Source organism: Suricata suricatta, chromosome 2, assembly GCF_006229205.1.
Source record: "Suricata suricatta isolate VVHF042 chromosome 2, meerkat_22Aug2017_6uvM2_HiC, whole genome shotgun sequence".
NCBI classification, from domain to species: Eukaryota; Metazoa; Chordata; class Mammalia; order Carnivora; family Herpestidae; genus Suricata; species Suricata suricatta.
Genome location: NC_043701.1, coordinates 159,339,978 through 159,359,485, shown reverse-complemented (window position 1 = coordinate 159,359,485; position 19,508 = coordinate 159,339,978). Strand labels below are relative to the sequence as shown.

Below are 19,508 nucleotides of genomic sequence, written 5' to 3'. Positions count from 1 at the left end.
ATGATCTCACTGCTGAGGAGTTCAAGCCCCATGTCAGGCTCTGTGCTAACAGGCAGAGCCTGAAGCCTGCTTTAGATTCTGTGTCTCCCTATCTCTTTCTGCTCCTCCCCCGCTTGTGCTCTGTCTCTCTCTGTCTAAAAAATTAACAAACATTAAAATTTTTTTTTTTAATATTTATTTTTCTTGAGAGAGAGAGAGAGAGAGACAGAGCATGAGTGGGGGAGGGGCAGAGCGAGTCAGACACAGAATCCAAAGCAGGGTCTAGGCTCTGAGCTGTCGGCACACAGCCCCATGCAGGGCTTAAACCCACGAACCATGAGGTTATGACCAGAGCCAAAGCTGGACGCTTAACCAACTGAGCCACCCAGGAGACCCCCTTGTTTACTGTTTTGAATGAGTATCTTCATACGGTAAAATCTCAAAAACTAGGAAGGCACGGTACGCTGTGCAGAACCAGCCTCTCAGTCTAGACCTTCTGCCACCCCCTTTCCTCTCCACAATCACTACTAGTTTTCACTCTTCCTTCCATGGGCATTTTATGTATATACAAATAAATAGGAATATACGGTCCCCTTTAACATAAATGGCAGCATACTGTATATACTCTGTTGTGCACCTCTCTTTATTTCACTTACTATATCTTACAGATACTTCCATAACTATAAGTGAAAAGCTTTCTTGTATTTTAAAGTCTCTGCTTGGTAGTGCGGTGTGCCTTCTTAACCAGTTTTAGCTAGATAACCTGAGGCAAATTATTTAACCTTCCTATGCCTGACCTGCCTGTAAAACGTGAGTGAAAGTGAGTGACTATGAAATGAAGTACTACATGTTAAGCCCTCAGAACTGCACACAGTAAGCAATATGTGTCTATTAGTAGTTGTGTTGATGATTATTAATATATCATGATTTATTTAATCTGTCCCCATATTGTCTTGCTCTTAGAAACAGTGCTTCAACAAGTGAGACAGATAATATTTTGGTGAGCAGACAATGACGATGAGGTGAGACCAGCATGAGGAAAAGCCAATGCCACAATTGGAACAGCAAGCAGATCACTTTGGTTAGAACAAAACGGAGAACAAAATAGAAAATAGGTCAGAGTCAAACAGTCAAGTCTTAAATACATGATGTAAAGGTTTGAGAACAGGGGAGATAGAAATTTAAGGCTATACTTTCATAAAAGGAATCCTCCAACATTGAAAAGAATATCGGGGGGTAGAAAGCTCCTGGGGAAAAAGAGATTTTTTTTTGCATGAAAAGAGGATCTGAATTAGACTGACACTGGGAACAAAAAAGGAACAGCTGTGAGGTGAGCAGAGGAAGAACACAGGGATGTGAGAACTGATGGAATGTAGAAAAGAAAGAGGTTACTTGTGACTCAAATTTTAAGTCTGTCCATCTAACAGAATAATGGGTCAAGAAAAGAACTGTTTGGGATGCCTGGGTGGCTCAGTCGGTTAAGCATCTGACTGTTGATTGTGGCTCAGGTCATGATCTTGCCATTCGTGAGTTCGATCCCTACATTGGGGCATTGTCATTCACTGTCTCTGCCTGTCTCTTAAAAATAAATAAATGTCAAAAAATTATATAAAATAAAGTGATTGAATATAGTCTTTATCTCAAAATTTGCTATAAAGATTACATCTGAGCAATAAGGGAACATGTATGGAGTAGAAAGGGAACTGGAGAGGTAAGAGTTTGGCCTTAGATACACCAAGTAACAAGAATTACCTTTCTTTCAGAAGTTAAGATGAGTATATTGTCATGCTCAAGAATCATTTTTATTTCTATGATCAGTTTATTCCTTTGTCCATTTTCCTAATAGGTTATTGATTTTTTTCATATTAATTTGAAACTAAGCCTTTGTAACCGGAGTTGTTTCATTCATACGTATATGTATGAATATGGAAAATTATATGAATATATATCTCTTTTCCACTCCTTTTTGAGGCTTTTGACTTTGTGTATAGTGATCACTGCCATGGAAATTTGTTTTTAATGTGGTCAGATAAGTTAATTTTCCTTTTTATGGCTTTTGAGTGTCAGTTTATATATAAAACCATCTTTCCTAGGATCATAAAAACCTTGTTTTTTCTATTACTTTTATGGTTTCACTGGATACATTTAAATCTTTGCTCTATTAGCCTGAGGTATGGATGCAAAAATTTTTTCTAGATGGCTACCCAGTTTTCCAAATACTGTATAATACCAGATACTCAACAGCCTACTCTTTCCTCATTTGTGGAAATAACACCTTTAGTATTTACTAAGTATCTATATGGTTCTATTTTGGACTTATTTTGTTCAACTGACAAGAGCTTTGAACCTTGCACTTGTCCCATATTTTTATCTGGTATGGCCAGTCCTGCCTCTTAAATCTTCTTTCTCAAAGATTCTCATCATATTCTTTTTTTCCATATGACTCTAGAATCACTTGTATAGTTTCAACTCTCCCCCTCCCCACAAAATATCCGACTGGCATTTCTCATTCCAATTGCATTAAATTTATGGCTTAACTCCAGGAGCTCTCACATATTTATATTACAATGTTGAGTTTTGGTATCTGAAAACATGTATGTTCTTTCATTTATTTAGGTCTTCTATTTTGTCTCTTAGTTATGTTTTTACACACACACACCACACACTCTTCTATTTAGGTTTATTCCTAGGTATTTCATATATTTTTCCTATTATTGTAAATGAAGTCTGGTTTATCTTTTTTATTAAAAAAATTTTTTAAACATTTATTCATTTTTGAGAGAGAGACAGAGAGAAAGGGCACGAGCAGGGGAGGGGAAGAGACAGGGAGACACAGAATCCAAAGCAGACTCCGGGCTCTGAGCTGTTTGCACAGAGCCTGACACAGGGCTAGAACTCCCGGATGGGAGATCATGACCTGAGCTGAGGTCAGAGCTTAACTGACTGGTACCTCTCGTTTACCTTTTTTAAAAAGATTTTATTAAAACATTTTTAATGTAGTCTCTACCCTCAATGTGGGGCTTAAACTCAGATCCAAATCACATGCTCTACTGACTAAGATGCCCAGTTTATCTCTTAAACTAGGTACAATTCATCTATCTGAGGTTACTAACTTCTCTTTATTAAGTTTGTTTGTATCCTAACATCCATAACAATTTCTCTATTTTTTAAAGTAGGCTTTATGCCCAATGTGGGGCTTGAATTCACAATCTTGGGATTAAGAGTGGCATGCTCTGGGCGCCTGGGTGGCTCAGTCAGTTGAGTGTCTGGTTTCAGCTCAGGTCATGATCTCACAGTTCGTGGGTTTGGGCCCCGCTTCAGGCTCTGTGCTGACAGCTAGCTCAGAGCCTGGAGCCTGTCTTCAGATTCTGTGTTTCCCTCTCTCTCTGACCCTCCCCTATTCATGCTATCTCTCTCTCTCAAAAATAAATAAAACATCAAAAAAAATTAAAAAAAAAAAGTGGCAGGCTCTACTGCCTGAGCCAGGCCCATACCAATTTCTCTTGTTTTTTTTTGTTTTGTTTTGTTTTGTTACAGCTTTTCAGCTGAGGGTTAGGCTCCTTTGTATACATTGAGACATTTCTGCAAATAATGAAACTTTCACCAACTTATTTGCAGTTTTTATATCTCTTATGTTTTCTTTTATCTAATTGTTTTACTCAGTACCTCCAACAGAATAATGTCAAGTAACAATGGGCAGTGCTATTTAAAAATAAAGATTTTAAATGTTTCATTTTCTTCCTTGTTAAACATTATAACTTTTTTTAAAAATAGGCTCCAAGCCCAGCAGCATGCAGCCCAATGCAGAGCTTGAAATGACAACCCTGAGATCAAGACCTGATCTGAGACCAAGATTCAGATGCTTAATCGATTGACCACCTAAGGTACCCCCATGGTAATGAGTTTTAGATTAAAAATGTGTATATTTTAAGATTCATTTTAACTTTGAAAGATTAAAAAAAAACCAAGAATGGGTACTGCACTTATCAAATGAATATTAACTATTATTATATTATACACTGTTTAAAAGAATGTTTTTGAGTTATGGAAAAGAAAAACTTACATTAGATTGTCTTCATTAAAGTCTGGTTGAAGATTCTCCAAAGGAAACAAAGACCTAAAATCAATTCCCATATTGAAAAACACAGCTGCTATATCAGATAATGATGGGATCCAGGGCCAAACTGGTGAATCACTGAAGGTATCTAGTTAATAGAAAAAAAAATTTTATCCCAAATTCCAGGTTCACAAATGCGCAGTCTGCATGTGAAACATGAATTATTATAATGATTTTACAGACATGACATCTGGTAATGATATGTAAGCAATATAGTTATTCAGAATGATCACATAGGAATTGTACATTTTTATGTAAATGTGAAGGAGATGACATTTATGAAAGTATCTGAGAGTGACGATAAATAAATGTGTGTAACTCAGAGAAGTAACACATTTTGAAAAGTCTGAAAATAACAACAGTAAAATATCAATTACTGCTAATACAAGAAGATTTTGCCATTTTCATTGCTCATATAGTCCCAATCCTCAAAACAAATAAAACACATAAATCACAATGCTTGTTTCATTTAATAGATCTCAAAGGCGAGAAAGCAATTTTTAACATTTCTGTAGTGGATATTTTCAATCTCCTCAGTGCATAATCAGCACAATACTCGTTTACCAATAAGCCGGTTAAAGTAAATGGCTAAATAAATAAACAAACAAATTTGCCATTTCCACTTACCCAGGACAGTAACCCATGAGTTGGTAAATATTAGGTAAGGGTTGTCACGTCAAGATCTTATACCCTTTTTCTCAATGCAACTAGAAAAATGCAGATACTCATTTTTTATTGGAGTTTTATTTCATTATTAAAGATTTTAGATCACAAAAATTTTTATTCTGTATATCTGAATAATTTAAATGTTTAGCAATATGAAGCCTGTGTACATAGCAACAAATAATTCACACAGCTAATCAGTAAGTTTATATACTCACCATTTCTAATCGTTATTTCCATCAATGTACTTAAAATCTGCACAGATACAATACAGTCTGTATGAACCGACATCATCTGCCAAAGTAGATAAGAGTATTAAGAAGAAAACAAGCATTTACTATTTGCCATGCATTTATAAAAGCGTTTCATGTGCATTTCCTTTAATATGGTATTTTATGTGCATTTCCTTTTAATGCCTTACAATAATCTTAAGAAGTGGTCATACATCATTACATATGGGCAGACAGGGCAATACATGAGAAGTTGGAACTTAAATCCAGGTCTGATTCTAAAATCAAGGCCGCTTCCATTCAAACATGCTGATCATTTTTACAACTTTCATTTAAAATTACACAAATATAACATTTGAAAACTATCAAAAAATGTCTTTCTTGGGGTGCCTGGGTGGCTCAGTCGGTTAAGCCTCCGACTTCAGCTCAGGTCAGATCTCACGTTCGTGGGTTTGAGCCCCATATCAGGCTCTGTGCTGACAGTTCAGAGCCTGGAGTCTGCTTCTAGTTCTCTGCCCCTCCCCCTCTCATGCTCTGTCTCTCTCTGTATCAAAAATAAATAAAAAACATTTAAAAAAAAAAAGTCTTTCTAGTTCACATCAGGTGAAAAGTTCCAAAAACCATCAATGAAGAGGCCAATTGATAGTTGATAATAAGCAAAAATCAAATCACAAACTAGTAAAAATATTTGAAAAAATATAACATGTAATTTAATATATCAATATTTTAAAAGACATTCAATATCACTAGTAATCAAAGAAATGCAAAGAGAAATGACAAGCTATCATTAGCTTGTCAAGAGAAGCTTGACTCTGACATTGTTAAAGATTGAGAATGTTGATAATACCATGTTCACAGGGTACAAGGAAAGAGGTAGTATGTTCATTGTAAGTATAATCTGGTAAAATTTAAAAAGCAATTTGGTAATATTTAAGCAAAGTTATTGTCCTTATACTTTGATCTAGTTAGCCTTTTTACATACAGAAATTTAAAAAAAATTTTTTAAATGTTTTACTTAGTTTTGAGAGAGAGAGAGACAGCATGAGTAGGGGAGGGTCAGAGAGAGAGGGAGACACAGAATCTGAAGACAGGCTCCAGGCTCTGAGCCAGCTGTCAGCACAGAGCTTGACATGGGGCTTGAACCCACAAACCATGAGATCATGACCTAAGCTGAAGCCTGACGCTCAACCGACTGAGCCACCCAGGCGCCTCTACATAGAGAAATTTATATGCAGAGGCATATAATTTAACTTTACAGGACCATTTTTTTTTGGAACAAAATCTCAAGTTAAAAAAAATTTTTAAAGAATCATATAACATATTGAAGTTTTACTGTTTATTTTAAGAGAGAGAGAGAGAATCCTAAGAAGTTCCACACTGTCAGGGCAGAGCCTGATTCAGGACTCGAGCTGACCAACCATAAGATCATGACCTGAGCCAAACAAAATCAAGAGTTGGATGCTTAACCAACTGAACTACCCAGGGGCCCCTGAAAGTAATGTTAAGGTGGTTTTGTAGGGGAAAACATTTCTTTCCTTTTTGTTTTGCAGCCGTAGTTTATGATTATAGTAAATTTAAATCTAACACATAAGGGAGAATAACCCAAGCTCTGGTTTCAATCAGGCATATCTGTGTTACTGTATGTTTGTATTTGTGTCATTTGTGTGTCTGTGCCATTTTCAAAATCAGCCTGTGTCAAAGTCTGTTATAATGTTTGTGTTATGCTTTGCCACTAGTGGTGGCACCATTCAAAGGCATGTTTGGAAACAGGACAAGTTTTGGGTAACAATCTTTTTTGGGTGGTAATGAATTCTAAGGTGGGCAACACAGTACTGGGAGATAAATGTGTAGAGGTGTATATAACAATTTAATGTCTTATCAATGGAGACTGGGTTAACTAGATTATAGCATAACACTACAACAGCCTACTATAAAGCCCTTAAAAAGGATGACAACATACCTATACTGACATGAAAATAATAATTTGTTATCTGAAATTAAAAAATCATAAGGCAGCACATATTCTATTTATACTATCATACAGCAATCTATGTCACACAGAGAACAATCTAGAGAACACTAAAATATAGCAGTCCCTGGAAATGGGGGACGCTAAAGCCTTTTAAATAATAAGCCTTTTAAAAAAATCCTTCTTTCATTTTACTTGAAGTTTTCAGACTCAAGCATGAATTCCATTTGGAAAGGTTTTTAAATAGTAAAGTGTCTAGTTTTAGACAGTTATGAAAAAAATCAGGAAACTGCAAACATTTTAATTACCTTTTAACAAATTTACAAATTGTTAGGACCATAGAGTTTATTCTTTTTTTATGGCTGAATAATATTCCATTGTGTATGTATGTGTGTGTCTGTGTGTGTGTGCGTGCTCGCACACTGCACGTACAACTTTATCCACTCATCTATCAACAGATACTTGGGCTGCTTCCATAATTTGGTTATTGTAAATAATGCTGCAATAAACATCAGGATGTATATATTCTTTTGAGTTAGTGTTTTTGTATTCTTTGGGTAAAAAAAGATTAAAGAAAATGTTAGATAGCATTAAAATAAATTCTGACACGCTTTCTAAAAAAGAAAAATACTTATAAATTGGTATGTCTGTCCATCATGAAAAATGGAACTTGGAATTAAAAAGGAGAGATGAGACAAAGTGTTTTACACAGAAAAAGTGATTAATGAATGATTATTAGTTTCCTTTAAAAAAATTTTTTTTAACGTTAATTTATGTTTGAGAGAGAGAGACACACACAGAGTGTGAGGCGGGGAGAGAGGTTCAGAGAGAAGGAGACACAGAGTCAGAAGCAGGCTCCAGGTTCTGAGCTGTCAGCAAAGAGCCTGACATGGGGCTTGAACTCATCAGCAGTGAGATCATGACCTGAGCTGAAGTTGGCCACTTAACCAACTGAGCCACCCAGGCGACTCTAGATTTCAAAGAATATGAAAAGTATAAAAACCCCTTATATAACAAAATGCTTCTATGTTATCATCAGGGTTTTAAAGACTATAATGAGGAGGGCACTTAGGTGGCCCAGTCACTGGAGCATCAGACTCTTGATGCCAGCTCAGGGTGTGATCTCATGGGTCATGAGTTCGAGCCCCACATTGGGATCCTCATTGGTTGTGCGGAGCCTCCTTGCGATCCTCTCTCTCTGCCCCTTTCCCGTTCATGCCCTCTCTCCCTCATAAACATTTTAAAAAAAGGCCATGAGGACCCACAGATAAAAATTAACACAGATAAATGTGTAAGTTTAAGAAAAGATATATTACATAATTAGAGAATAACAAAACCCTGGCATGACTGCAAATGAAATTTTGAACTATAGAAATAAAAGTATGTCGGTGGGTAAGTGGGAAAGAGTCTCACTGGAGACTGTTGTTAAGAAATACCTTATTTGGGGCAACGTGTCCAACTCTGGCTCAGGTCATGATCTCACGGCTTGTGAGTTTCAGTCCCACATCGGGCTCTGTGCTGACAGCTCAGAACCTGGAGCCGTTTTGTATTCTGTGTCTTCTTTCTCTCTCTGCCCCTCCCCCACTCACACACATGCTCTCTTTCTCTCTCAAAAATAAACATTAAAAAAAGACCTTATCCAGAGCATATATGCATTTATGGGAGACAATTTTAGGAGCTAAAGGTCATTCAGAAAGATGATCCGTAAAGGGACTAGAAATTTAGTGACTGGAGGAAGTTTAGTGTTGGGGAGAGATTAGGGTCGTGATAGTTGTTTTAAAATGAATGAAGAACTGTTAGATGAAACATATTCTGGAAAGCTCTAGAAAAGATAATTAGTACCACAATATAAAAACCATGGGGAGGCAATTTTTTATTTAATTAGGACAGTTTATGAAAAAGTTTTTTTAACTGGAGTCCAAGTAGTAATAAGCTCCTAACCACTGGAAGTACTGCTCCTGCCCCGCGGCCGCCCCACTGACGCCCCTGCCCCCACAGTGGCAAGGGCCCATTCCATTGTTTTCTTCTCAGATCTTTCTTCAGACCTCACCTTACCAGTAAGGCCCTTATTATCAACTATCTTACATATACATTTAAAAAAGGAAGCTTTTGTCCCCCATTCGGTACTTCTCTGTATCTACCCTAGCCTACTATTTCTTCATAGCAATTAGCATGTGACATAATGGATCTCTAAATATGCATACACACATACACATTTATTGTCTGTCTCCTCTATCGTCCTAGAATGTGAGTCTCAGGAGATCAGAAATGTGGGTTTTTTTCATTGTGGTTCTCTCCATTGTGGTACTCAAAAATGCCAGCTATATGAAAAAAATGAAAAAAAAGGCTATACTGTAATGTCTAGTTCTCACCAAATATGAGATTCTTTGAGATGCTATCTTAAAATCCAGGATAGAAACTCCTTATATTTCTCCCACTTCTTTTTTTTTTATTTTTTTTAATGTTTTGCTTATTTTTGATACAGAGAGAGACAGAGCATGAGAGGGGGAGGGGCAGAGAGAGAAAGAGACACAGAACCGAAAGCAGGCTCCAGGCTCTGAGCTAGCTGTCTGCACAGAGCCTGACGCGGTGCTTGAACCCATGAACGTGAGATCTGACCTGAGCCGAAGCCGGAGGCTTAACCGACTGAGCCACCCAGGCACCCCTATTTCTCCCACTTCTTACTTCACACAAAATAATATTTTTTGATACCACTGATATTTACAAAGTTACCATGCAGATAATATAAAAATTTAGATATTTTTCTATAAGACTTAAAAAAATTTTTTTAGAGTTTATTTATTTTTGAGACAGAGAGAGAGAACGTGCGTAAATGAGTGGGGGAGGGGCAGAGAGAGAGAGAGAGAGAGAGAGAGAGAGAGAGAGAGAGAGACAGAACCTGAAACAGGCTCCAGGCTCTGAGTTGTCAGCACAGAACCCCACACAGGGCTCAAACCCACGAACCATGAGATCATGAGTTGAGCCAAAGTTGGGCACTTAACTGACTGAGCCACCCAGGCACCCCTAAAAATTTTTCTTAAAGTTTTCTATTTAAAGAGAGCAGAGACCCTGTGAGTGGGGGAGGGGTAAAGAGAGAACAAAAGAGAGAGAATCCCAAGCAGGTTCTGCACTATCAGCACAGAGCCTGACAGGGGGTTCAAACCCATGAAACTGTGAGGTCATGACCTGAGCTGAAACCAAGAGTTGAACGCTTAACTGACTGAGCCACACAGGCACCCCAAAATTTAGGTAATTATTTAAGTGGATTTAAGAATTAAACATGAATGGGGAAGAGAAACATTTGGTTGGAGATATTTATGTACAAATGGGGAAATATTAGAAAACACATCAAATCCTAAAAATATATATACACTAATCTCCATAAAAATGGGATTAAAAGAAAGATTTTTAAAAACCCCACAAAGCTCCCACCCCCAAAACAGGTAATGTAACAATTAGAAGAACTCTTCTAAAACTAAGAATAATAGTGTCTCAGTCAGTTAAGCATCTGGCTTTAGCTCAAGTCATGATCTCATGGTTTGTGGGTTTGAGCCCCACATCGGGTTCTGTGCTAATAGCTCAGAGCCTGAAGCCTGCTTTGGATTCTGTGTCTTCCTCTCTTCCTGCCCCTCCCGATTGTGCTGTCTCACTCTAAAAAATAAACATTAAAAAAGAAAAAAGGAATATGTAACTATAATAATGATTTGCCATTGTGATGAAATGTCTTAGGTACAACTAACATTACAGACTATTCTGCACACTATAGGCCTTAGCGTTTCCTTTACATACAATCTTCCTACACTGACTCTTTTGCCTCATTTTAACCCACTGAAACCATGGGTTTGATGTGCTAACTTTTTCTCTAGTAACGTACAAATGTGATATATTGTTTTTGACTAGGAAATACAATAGGAGACAACTATACTCCCCAAACCTTTCTCTTACCCGAAACAGCCACTTTAACACAGGTACAGGACACTGGACATAGTGATAAGCAGAGGTAAGGAAGCCTTGTGTTGTCAAAAAAATCTGATCTGTTTTTCCTGATCTGAAAAAACAAAATGAAATTAATGACCATTACTTTCACAGTAAGAAACTTCTACCACCATCACATCTGACATAATCAGGGAAACGGGCAAGCACACCATTGTCGGTCCACAGAGGTGGGCTCTACCCCACTATGGATGGGTTACTATAAAGGAAATTCAAGTGATAGCCCAGAGCTGATCCAGTCTGTTGGCCTGTCTCCAGATTTACGTGGTGGACAAATCTACACGAGCTGGCAGTGTTGAGAACGTAGCTTTTAAGCTTATTAGTGCATGGTCTGCTTTTGCCAGCTTGGGTCTGTACTTCCCAAACCTCACCACCAGAATTAATGTGATCTCTCTGGATCTGAGGTATCATGTGCTGAGAGAAATTAGTTTGGGCATGTGGTACAGACTGCTAGTTGCCCAAACCAATACCTATTCTTGCCTTTCCTCCTGGCAACTGATCTGATTTTTATCTGGGTATACTTGCTGCCTGAAACAAAAATAATTTCCCAGTCTTCTTTATTAATTAGGTGTGGCCATGTTGATTAAGTTCTACCTAACTAGTCGTAAGTGAGATTTCTGGGGATTTCAATGTAAAGGCTGGAATACCAGTAGCACTTGAGACAACCAGGTGCTAAGGATGGTGGAGAAGATTATATGGTGAAACAGCAGCCCTGGACTTCCTATCTCTGAACTTCTTTCACATAAGAAATAAATATACTTTTTGTTAAAGCCTCTGCTATCTTGGCAGTTACTATTATTACATGCTGATCTTAATCCCAACTAATCTTTATTAGTTAGGCATATAATATGCCAAGAGACCATCTTACACTGATTCCATAATCAATAAAACACAAAAAACAATAGCAGTAAGGATTAGGAAACTGGAAAGGTCATCATAGAAATCAATCTTTTAGGAGATTATGCAAGTTAGAACTCTTTTAGGATAATTTTTATATAGGAAAAAATAAAATGTTTTTCTATTTTTCTACTTACTTAAGAATAAGCTTTTCTACAGCGCTCTGTCCTATAAAGCCAGAGTCTCTTAAATCCAAGGTATACTGATTGAAAATTTTTCCAGAATTGAGGAAATTAAATATTTCTTCACCTGGGTGATGATCAGGAATAGCATCAATTGTAACTGAAAATTTCTTTAGAAATTCCCTGGAATAAAAGAAAATTATTGAATACCAAATAGTTTCACTGCATATGGTGTTTAAAGGTTGGGTACAAAGAAAACCTTTCTTAGGACCAATGTTAATCCCAGAGAAGACGACTAGCATAAGAACATGTGTTTTGGTCCTCCCACTTTTTGCTAGTAGTTAGCCCAAAGTCAGTAAATGGGTCTGTGTGGAGAGAAACCATAACCAGAACAAAAGACAAAAATGCAACTTGGCCTTAACATTTGCCCTTTAAAATATATAAATGGATTAGAAAACCACCATAGATTACTCAGTAAATAACCATCAATGGTCCATTTATTTTACACAAACAAAATTTAAAAATGTAAACTTAACAGAGTATACATTATGAAAAATGCTGCACCTGTGCTCTTCTAGGAGGCCGTCCTCATCATCCGTACTGTCTTGATCTCCAATTCTGATGGGGGATCTAATACCTCGGCCCTGCCTTATGTCTTCCTGTAGTTGCTTCTGCAGTTCATCTAGCCTTAGAATTGAAAGAAATGTTACAGTAAATGGTATACCCTAAAATAATCTTTAGTTTATGCCTAAAAGCAGCACCAAAAAACAAAACAAACCCCCCAAATCCAATCTCTTATTAAGTATCTTGTTATGTGACAAACTGTTACACTACAGCTTAAATCAAGCTTCCCAAAAAGCATCATGATGTATAACAGACTTTTACCTAAATTGGTAAGATACCTCACAGTGTTCCATCACACCGAAGACTTGAGTATTTCTTTACGGCTAAGACTTTAAGAATGATATCCAAATCACTTAGAGAGAGGGGAAGGAAAAATGGCAAAGAATAATTTCATTATTCCCTCTAGCCTCTAATGCTCATGTGCCCTCTCGCAGACCAACAACCTGACAATGTTAATTAGATTTCTAGCAGTAGCAGTCGTCATTATTGTCATCTTCACTAACATCACAATATCTAACACTGAGCACTTGCTATGTGATAGGCATGTATTAAAGACTTTATGTATTAATTCTTTTAACTTTCCCAACAACCCCATGTGGTAGTTTACTTTTACCCCTTTTTTACATGAGGAAACAGACTTTACGAAAGCTAACATGCTCAAGCTCATTGCAAGGAGCTGGGACTCAAAGCCAGAGAATCTAGCTCTGGAGTCCCTGCTTATACTGCTTGCCAGGAATAAGTTATTTTAATCAAGGTCTTTACTCCCAGCTCCAGCCCCACAGTAGATAAGTATAGTACAATAATAAATGACTGGTAAATATTACTGCTCTATCAATACAGGAAAGAATCAATCATCAGATCAAACTAGCATCTTTGCCTCTGGTCTGTACAACGTTCAATTTAAATAAACAACTTCAGATCTGATATCACATATCACATGAATTCATGAACTGTTTAAAGAATTGTACAATAGAGATAATTTCTCTAATTAAATTTAGAAAAGGGAACACTTCTGACCTACTAATTGTAATTCCTATGGTTAGCCAACTTGTTTATCAAGTTTGGGACACATATATACTAAATTCAAGTCAGCCGAGCTTTTAGTGAAGTTCTCTGAGCTAGTTTTGAGGATATTTCTTAAATAAGAAATATATTTTTCCCCTCATTAGAAAAATCAGTTTATAACTAGTGACAAATTTTACTGGGGCCATTATGATTCTCGAACTTTTTGGTTTCTGTGTGTATATGTGTGTGAGAGAGGGAGAGGGAGAGAGGGAGACAGGTACAGTGACAGAGAAAGAAAGAGAGAGAAACATAATTCTACACTTCTTCCTTAAGAGCAACTTGATGTGGAAATACCATGTCTGACCTTGCTGGTTTCAATTGGACTAGGTGAACATAAAAGTATTTAAAAAAGTTCTACCTACGCAAACAAAAAAACCCCCAAACAACCCAATTCAAGACTAAGCAAAGGATTAGAATAAACATTTCTCCAAAGAAGCTATATAAATGGCCAATAAGGACATGAAAAGATGCTCAAGGTCATTAGTTATTAGGAAAGTGAAAATCAAAACCATAATGAGGAACCACTTCATACTCATTTGTTTGGCTATTATCAAAAAACCAGAAAATATCAAGTGTTGGTGAAGATGCAAGAAAACTGGAACCTTGGGCACCACTGGTAGGAAGGTAAAATGGTGCAGTCACTGTGGCAAACAGAACGGCAGTTCATGAAAAAATTATGTATAGAATCACTGTATGATCCAGCAATCCCACTTCTGGGTCTATACCCAAAAGAACTGAGTAGGGACTAGAAGAGATATTTCTACACCCATGTTCACAGAAGCAATACTTCCAATAACTTAAAAATAGAAGCAATTCAACTGTCCATCAAAGGATGAATAGATAAATAAAATGTGGTATATACATATAATAGTATATTATTTAACCTTAAAATGGAAGGAAATTGATAACATGCTACAACACGGATAAACCTTGAAGACTCTATGCTAAGTGAAATAAGCCAGTATTAATGGATGAATACTGTATGATCTCATTTATATGAGGTACCCTGAATAGTTTATCATAGAGACAGAAAGCAGAATGGTAGTTGCCAAGGGCTTGGAGAAGAGGAAGATGGGGAATTATTATTTAATGGGTGGGGAATTTCAATTAGGGAAGATAAAGAAAAAAGTCCTGGAGGTGGATGGTGGTGATGGTTGCACAACAACGTTAATATACTAAATGCCAGTGAACTGCTTATTTAATGACTAATCCAGTGAAGAAATGGGCAGAAGACCTGAACAGACACTTCTCCAAAGAGGACATCCAGATGGCCTACAGGCACATGAAATGATGCTCAGTGTCACTCATCATCAGGGAAATACAAATCAAAACCACACTGAGATACCACCTCACACTGGTTAGAATCACTAAAATGAACAAATCAAGAGAATATAGATGCTGGCGAGGGTGTGGAGAGACGGGCACCCTCCTACACTGTTGGTGGCAATGTAAACTGGTGCAGCCGCTCTGGAAAACAGTATGGAGGTTCCTCAAAAAACTATCCATAGAACTCCCCTATGACCCAGCAATAGCACTGCTTGGGATTTACCCAAAGGATACAGAAGAGCTAATGCATAGGAGCCCATGTGCCCCAATGTTCATAGCGGCACTTTCTGCAATAGCCAAATCATGGAAAGAGCCTAAATGTCCATCACCTGATGAGTGGATCAAGAAGATGTGGAAAATGTGTGTGTATATATACATATATATATATATATATATATACACACACACAATGGAGAACTACATGGCAATGAGGAAGAATGAAATATGGCCATTTGTAGGAAAGTGGATGGACCTTGAGGGTGTCATGCTAAGCGAAATAAGTCGGGCAGAGAAGGACAGATACCGTATGTTTGCACTCATAGGTCTAACAGGACAAACCTAACAGAGGACCATAGGGAGGGGAAGGGGAAAAGAGAGCTGGGGAGAGTGAGGAACACAAATCATGAGAGACTACTGAATACTGAAAACGAACTGTGGACTGAGGGGGGAGGGGGATGGAGGGAAGGGGGTGATGGTCATGGTGGGGGACACTTGTGAGGAGAAGTACTGGGTGTTATATGGAAACCAACTTGACAATAAACTATTATAAAAAAAAAGAAAGAAAACACACACACAAAATAAAAATAAAAATGATTACAGTCATAAAGTTATATATGTATTCTATCTACCACAATAAAAAATACACAAAAAAATTCTGCCTGTACTTTTAATCAAGAAATTCAGCTACGACTTAAATTCTAGTTGTGGTAAGTAGAAAGGAATTTGTATTATTACTGAATGCAATAAACCATAAAGACCTGATTTTTTTCACACAGCCTGTGAACAAGAATACTTTATTTCTAACATAGTTGACTACAAAACTGTAATAACAATATAAACACAAAATGCTAACTTCTCATGATTTTTTAAAGTAAATTAAAAGCCAGCTAAGCAAATAAGGAAAAGGTTAAAGTTAGCAAGGTAGTCACGACGGTAACTAACCTTTGTGTGTCTTCCATCTCTTTCACTAGACGTTCTAAAGTATTGGTGTACGTTCCACTATGAACATGTTCCTAAAACAGAAGAAAATTTAAGGATACTTTATAACATATCTTAGGAGAAGAACTGGGATGTTTTAAGTTATTCAGGGTACCAAAGAATATTTTTCTATTTTAATAACCTAGGCCAGGAGGATACCTTTCTTAGAGAATTTTTACCATCATGCTTTAAATCTATTATTTTGTACTGCAGGCAATTTGATTTTACCATTTATTAGGAAAGGCACTATTTGTAAAACCCTGCCAGCCTTAGGAACTGACTGCAAACACCCAAGGGCTCCATGGCTACCCTGTCTTTATTTTTAAATTTTATTTTAGTGGAATCAAACTATAAATTTTTAGGTGTTACCATGGAACATTAATACCTTCCCCACCAAATTTTACAGACATACTAAAATTTAATGCAGCTTATTCCCAAGATAGAATGAAGCACTTTATAAATAAAATTGCACACCACAATTAACAACATTTCTACACTCTACCTTCATTTACAGCAGTGGTCTCCAAAGCAGGGGGTGTGCAAGGTGATCCATTGGGGTGCAGGAAGAAAATAATAGAACTTCTATTTATATGGAACTTCTATAGAAACTCCAGTAGAACTTAGTCTATAGTAACTTCTACATAACTTCTATAGGAAAATACTTTTCTCTTCTTCCTTTTAAATTGTTTTTGTATATAGTTTAGAAAGCATACAGTAATATAGCAGTACATGTATATAATATATAAGTATACATATATATTGGCGTACATGCTTAAAAATTTTTTTTTTTTTTACTAATAGAAGTGTGTATGATCTAAAAAGTTTGGAGACCACTGATTTCCAGTAATAAAACTAAAGATACGGGAAACCCATTACAACCAAATAAGAATTATACCAGTTTCAGCCCAATTATGAATCACAACAAATACTAAATTTTAAAATAAGTGCTATCAACATATCTCTCATTCACTAATCAATCCATTTTCCCCTCTTCAAATAAAGATCAAGGTCTCAGAACTACTTACTGTACAGTATGAGGATTCAGATCTAAGCCCCTTGGAAAGAGCAGGAGGCTTTCCTGTAGATGTGGGAGTCTGATTGAAGTTCAGAGCCATTATTTCTTCCAGTGATTTTAATGTTTCCTCTTCCTCATCACTGTCTAGGTTGTAACCTAAACTTTCTTCATCACTATCAAAATCACCCCTTAGTTTTCTTTTCAGTGCACTGCTACCTGCATTGGAATTTCCTGAACTCTCTTTATCTGAAGGGGCTTTATCTGAAGGTGCTGTAGGGCTTGGGACACATGGCACAACTTCCAAAGCAGCTGGGGGAGACTTTGTAGGAGTGCCATATTCTGAACGCAAAGATCCCCCAGAAATTTTCCCTGAAGATACATTAGAATCAGCTTTATCAGTCTTCACTTTGTGTTCCTTGTGTTTGGAGGACTCTGTAGAATGCGCGGAACATTCTTTAGATGAAGAACGCTCTTTTTCTTTTTTAGGAACTGGAAGAGTGCAATTTTTAGCATTTAATGGTACCCGAGAGGAACCAACACTTGGAACATGGGAAAGTAAAGGTAGGAGTTTTGTCTCCTTTGATGCCACAGAGCTAGCAGGTTTATTTTTCTGAAGGCTGCTAGCTTTTTTAACTGCAGACTTTTCCTGAGGTAAAGATAAGTGGGGTTTCTGCATCTTAGTCTCTTTGGTACTTGCCACACGGATTTGGTCACTATTCCTGGAAGAATGGTGGCCAGAATTTGAAGGTGCCAAGCCTCTAGAGGAGCGATCAACTTCTTCACTGGGTTCCTTGGATATATCTTCCAAGCGCAACACATCCCCAGGTGTCTTCAGTGCAATATGTTTTATAAATTTCTCTCTCTGATGTGGCCCATCAGGACGCTTCTCGAGGAAGGACTCTTTTACTTTTGGCATTATAGATTCTCTTGTGCTTTTCAGATCTGAGTCCATAGAGTTCCTTTTTCTTTTGTCAGGGAATTTATTCTGCTTAGACCCTGATAAAATTTAATTTTTGCCAGGTTAGTGAAAAGTATACTTTCCTATCTTAGTAAAGTTTATTCAGTGAGTGTTTAGAACACTCCAACAAAAAGTTTAAATTCTAAAAGTTTAGGCTGAGATCATTCAATATATGTAGGATAAGGAAACAAGAGTTAATATTACCATTTATTTTACTAACTAATAAATACTGGTGTCTAAGAAATTTAAAGCTAAGAACAACGCTCACTTTCATTCCAAAACTCTTAAAAGTTTACTACCCAAACAAAATTTAAGCTGCTGCTCCCCAAACACAAAAATTGCTTATCTGTATCATGGAAAGGACTGCAGAGGTACTTTCTCTCAAAGTTCATATATTTTTTCTTAGACCAAGGACTAGTTCCAAAAATAAAATACTTCTATATCTAAATTTATAGTACTTTAAAACATGTATACAATCACTAGTTGAAAGCAAGACAAATTTTAATTTCTCAAAAAAAAAATCTACCCACGTCTTTCTCCTCAGTGTTTATCTTTTTCTGCACAGCCTTCTAATCTTCAGCTGGGTTATGAGTTGTGGTTGAATTCTGGCTCTCAAAATGACTCCCAGAATCTCAGAGTCTTATCTTAACTAGAAATAGGCTCTTTACAGGGGTAATCAAGTTAAAATAAGGTCATTTGGTGGGGCGCCTGGGTGGCTCAGTTGGTTAAGCGTCCGGCTTCGGCTCAGGTCATGATCCCATGGTTCGTGGGTTCGAGCCCCGTGTTGGGCTCTGTGCTGACAGCTAGCTCAGAGCCTGGAGCTTGTTTCAGATTCTGTATCTCCCTCTCTCCCTCTCTCTCTCTCTCTCTCTCTCTGACCCTCCCCTGCTCACGCTGTCTCTGTCTCTCAAAAAAAAAAAAAAAAAAAAAGTCATTTGGGTGGGTCCTAAACCAGTCATGACTGGTGTTCTTAGAAAAAGGGGAAATTTGCAATCTTGATTTTTTTGTTTGACATTATCATGCCTTGAATTCACAGGGAATGGATTGCAGCACCTCAGGCTCCTTTCCATTGGTTCTCACAAAATGTGCTTCTCGGGGTGGAGCAGGAAGGCATTTTAGTTGAACCCATATGCCTTTCTCTTTGGTTTCCTTCAAAAGGGGAAATATGGACATGGAGATGTACTTGGAAGATGACATGAAAACACACAGGAAAAAGATGCCATGTGATAGGAGTGATGCATCTACAAGTCAAGGAATGCCAAGAACTGTAGGCAAACACCAGAAGCTAGAAAAGGCAAGGAAGTATTCTCTCCTAGAGTTGCTAGAGCATGGCCCTGCTAATAACCTTAATTT

The 19,508-nt window shown here is 37.2% G+C and overlaps 1 protein-coding gene across 1 annotated transcript in view; it reads right to left on the bottom strand.

Annotated features, from left to right (window-relative positions):
- The window catches only part of SLF2 (SMC5-SMC6 complex localization factor 2), a 49,018-nt gene that overhangs the window by 19,805 nt on the left and 9,705 nt on the right, over window positions 1-19,508 (bottom strand). Inside the window, exons 5-11 of the mRNA XM_029932395.1 lie at window positions 17,208-18,193; window positions 16,147-16,217; window positions 12,535-12,657; window positions 11,986-12,153; window positions 10,904-11,006; window positions 4,978-5,053; window positions 4,043-4,184 (exon numbers count right to left, since the gene is read on the bottom strand). Coding sequence (XP_029788255.1) covers window positions 4,043-4,184; window positions 4,978-5,053; window positions 10,904-11,006; window positions 11,986-12,153; window positions 12,535-12,657; window positions 16,147-16,217; window positions 17,208-18,193 — 1,669 coding nt within the window. The remainder of the gene's footprint in view (window positions 1-4,042; window positions 4,185-4,977; window positions 5,054-10,903; window positions 11,007-11,985; window positions 12,154-12,534; window positions 12,658-16,146; window positions 16,218-17,207; window positions 18,194-19,508) is intronic.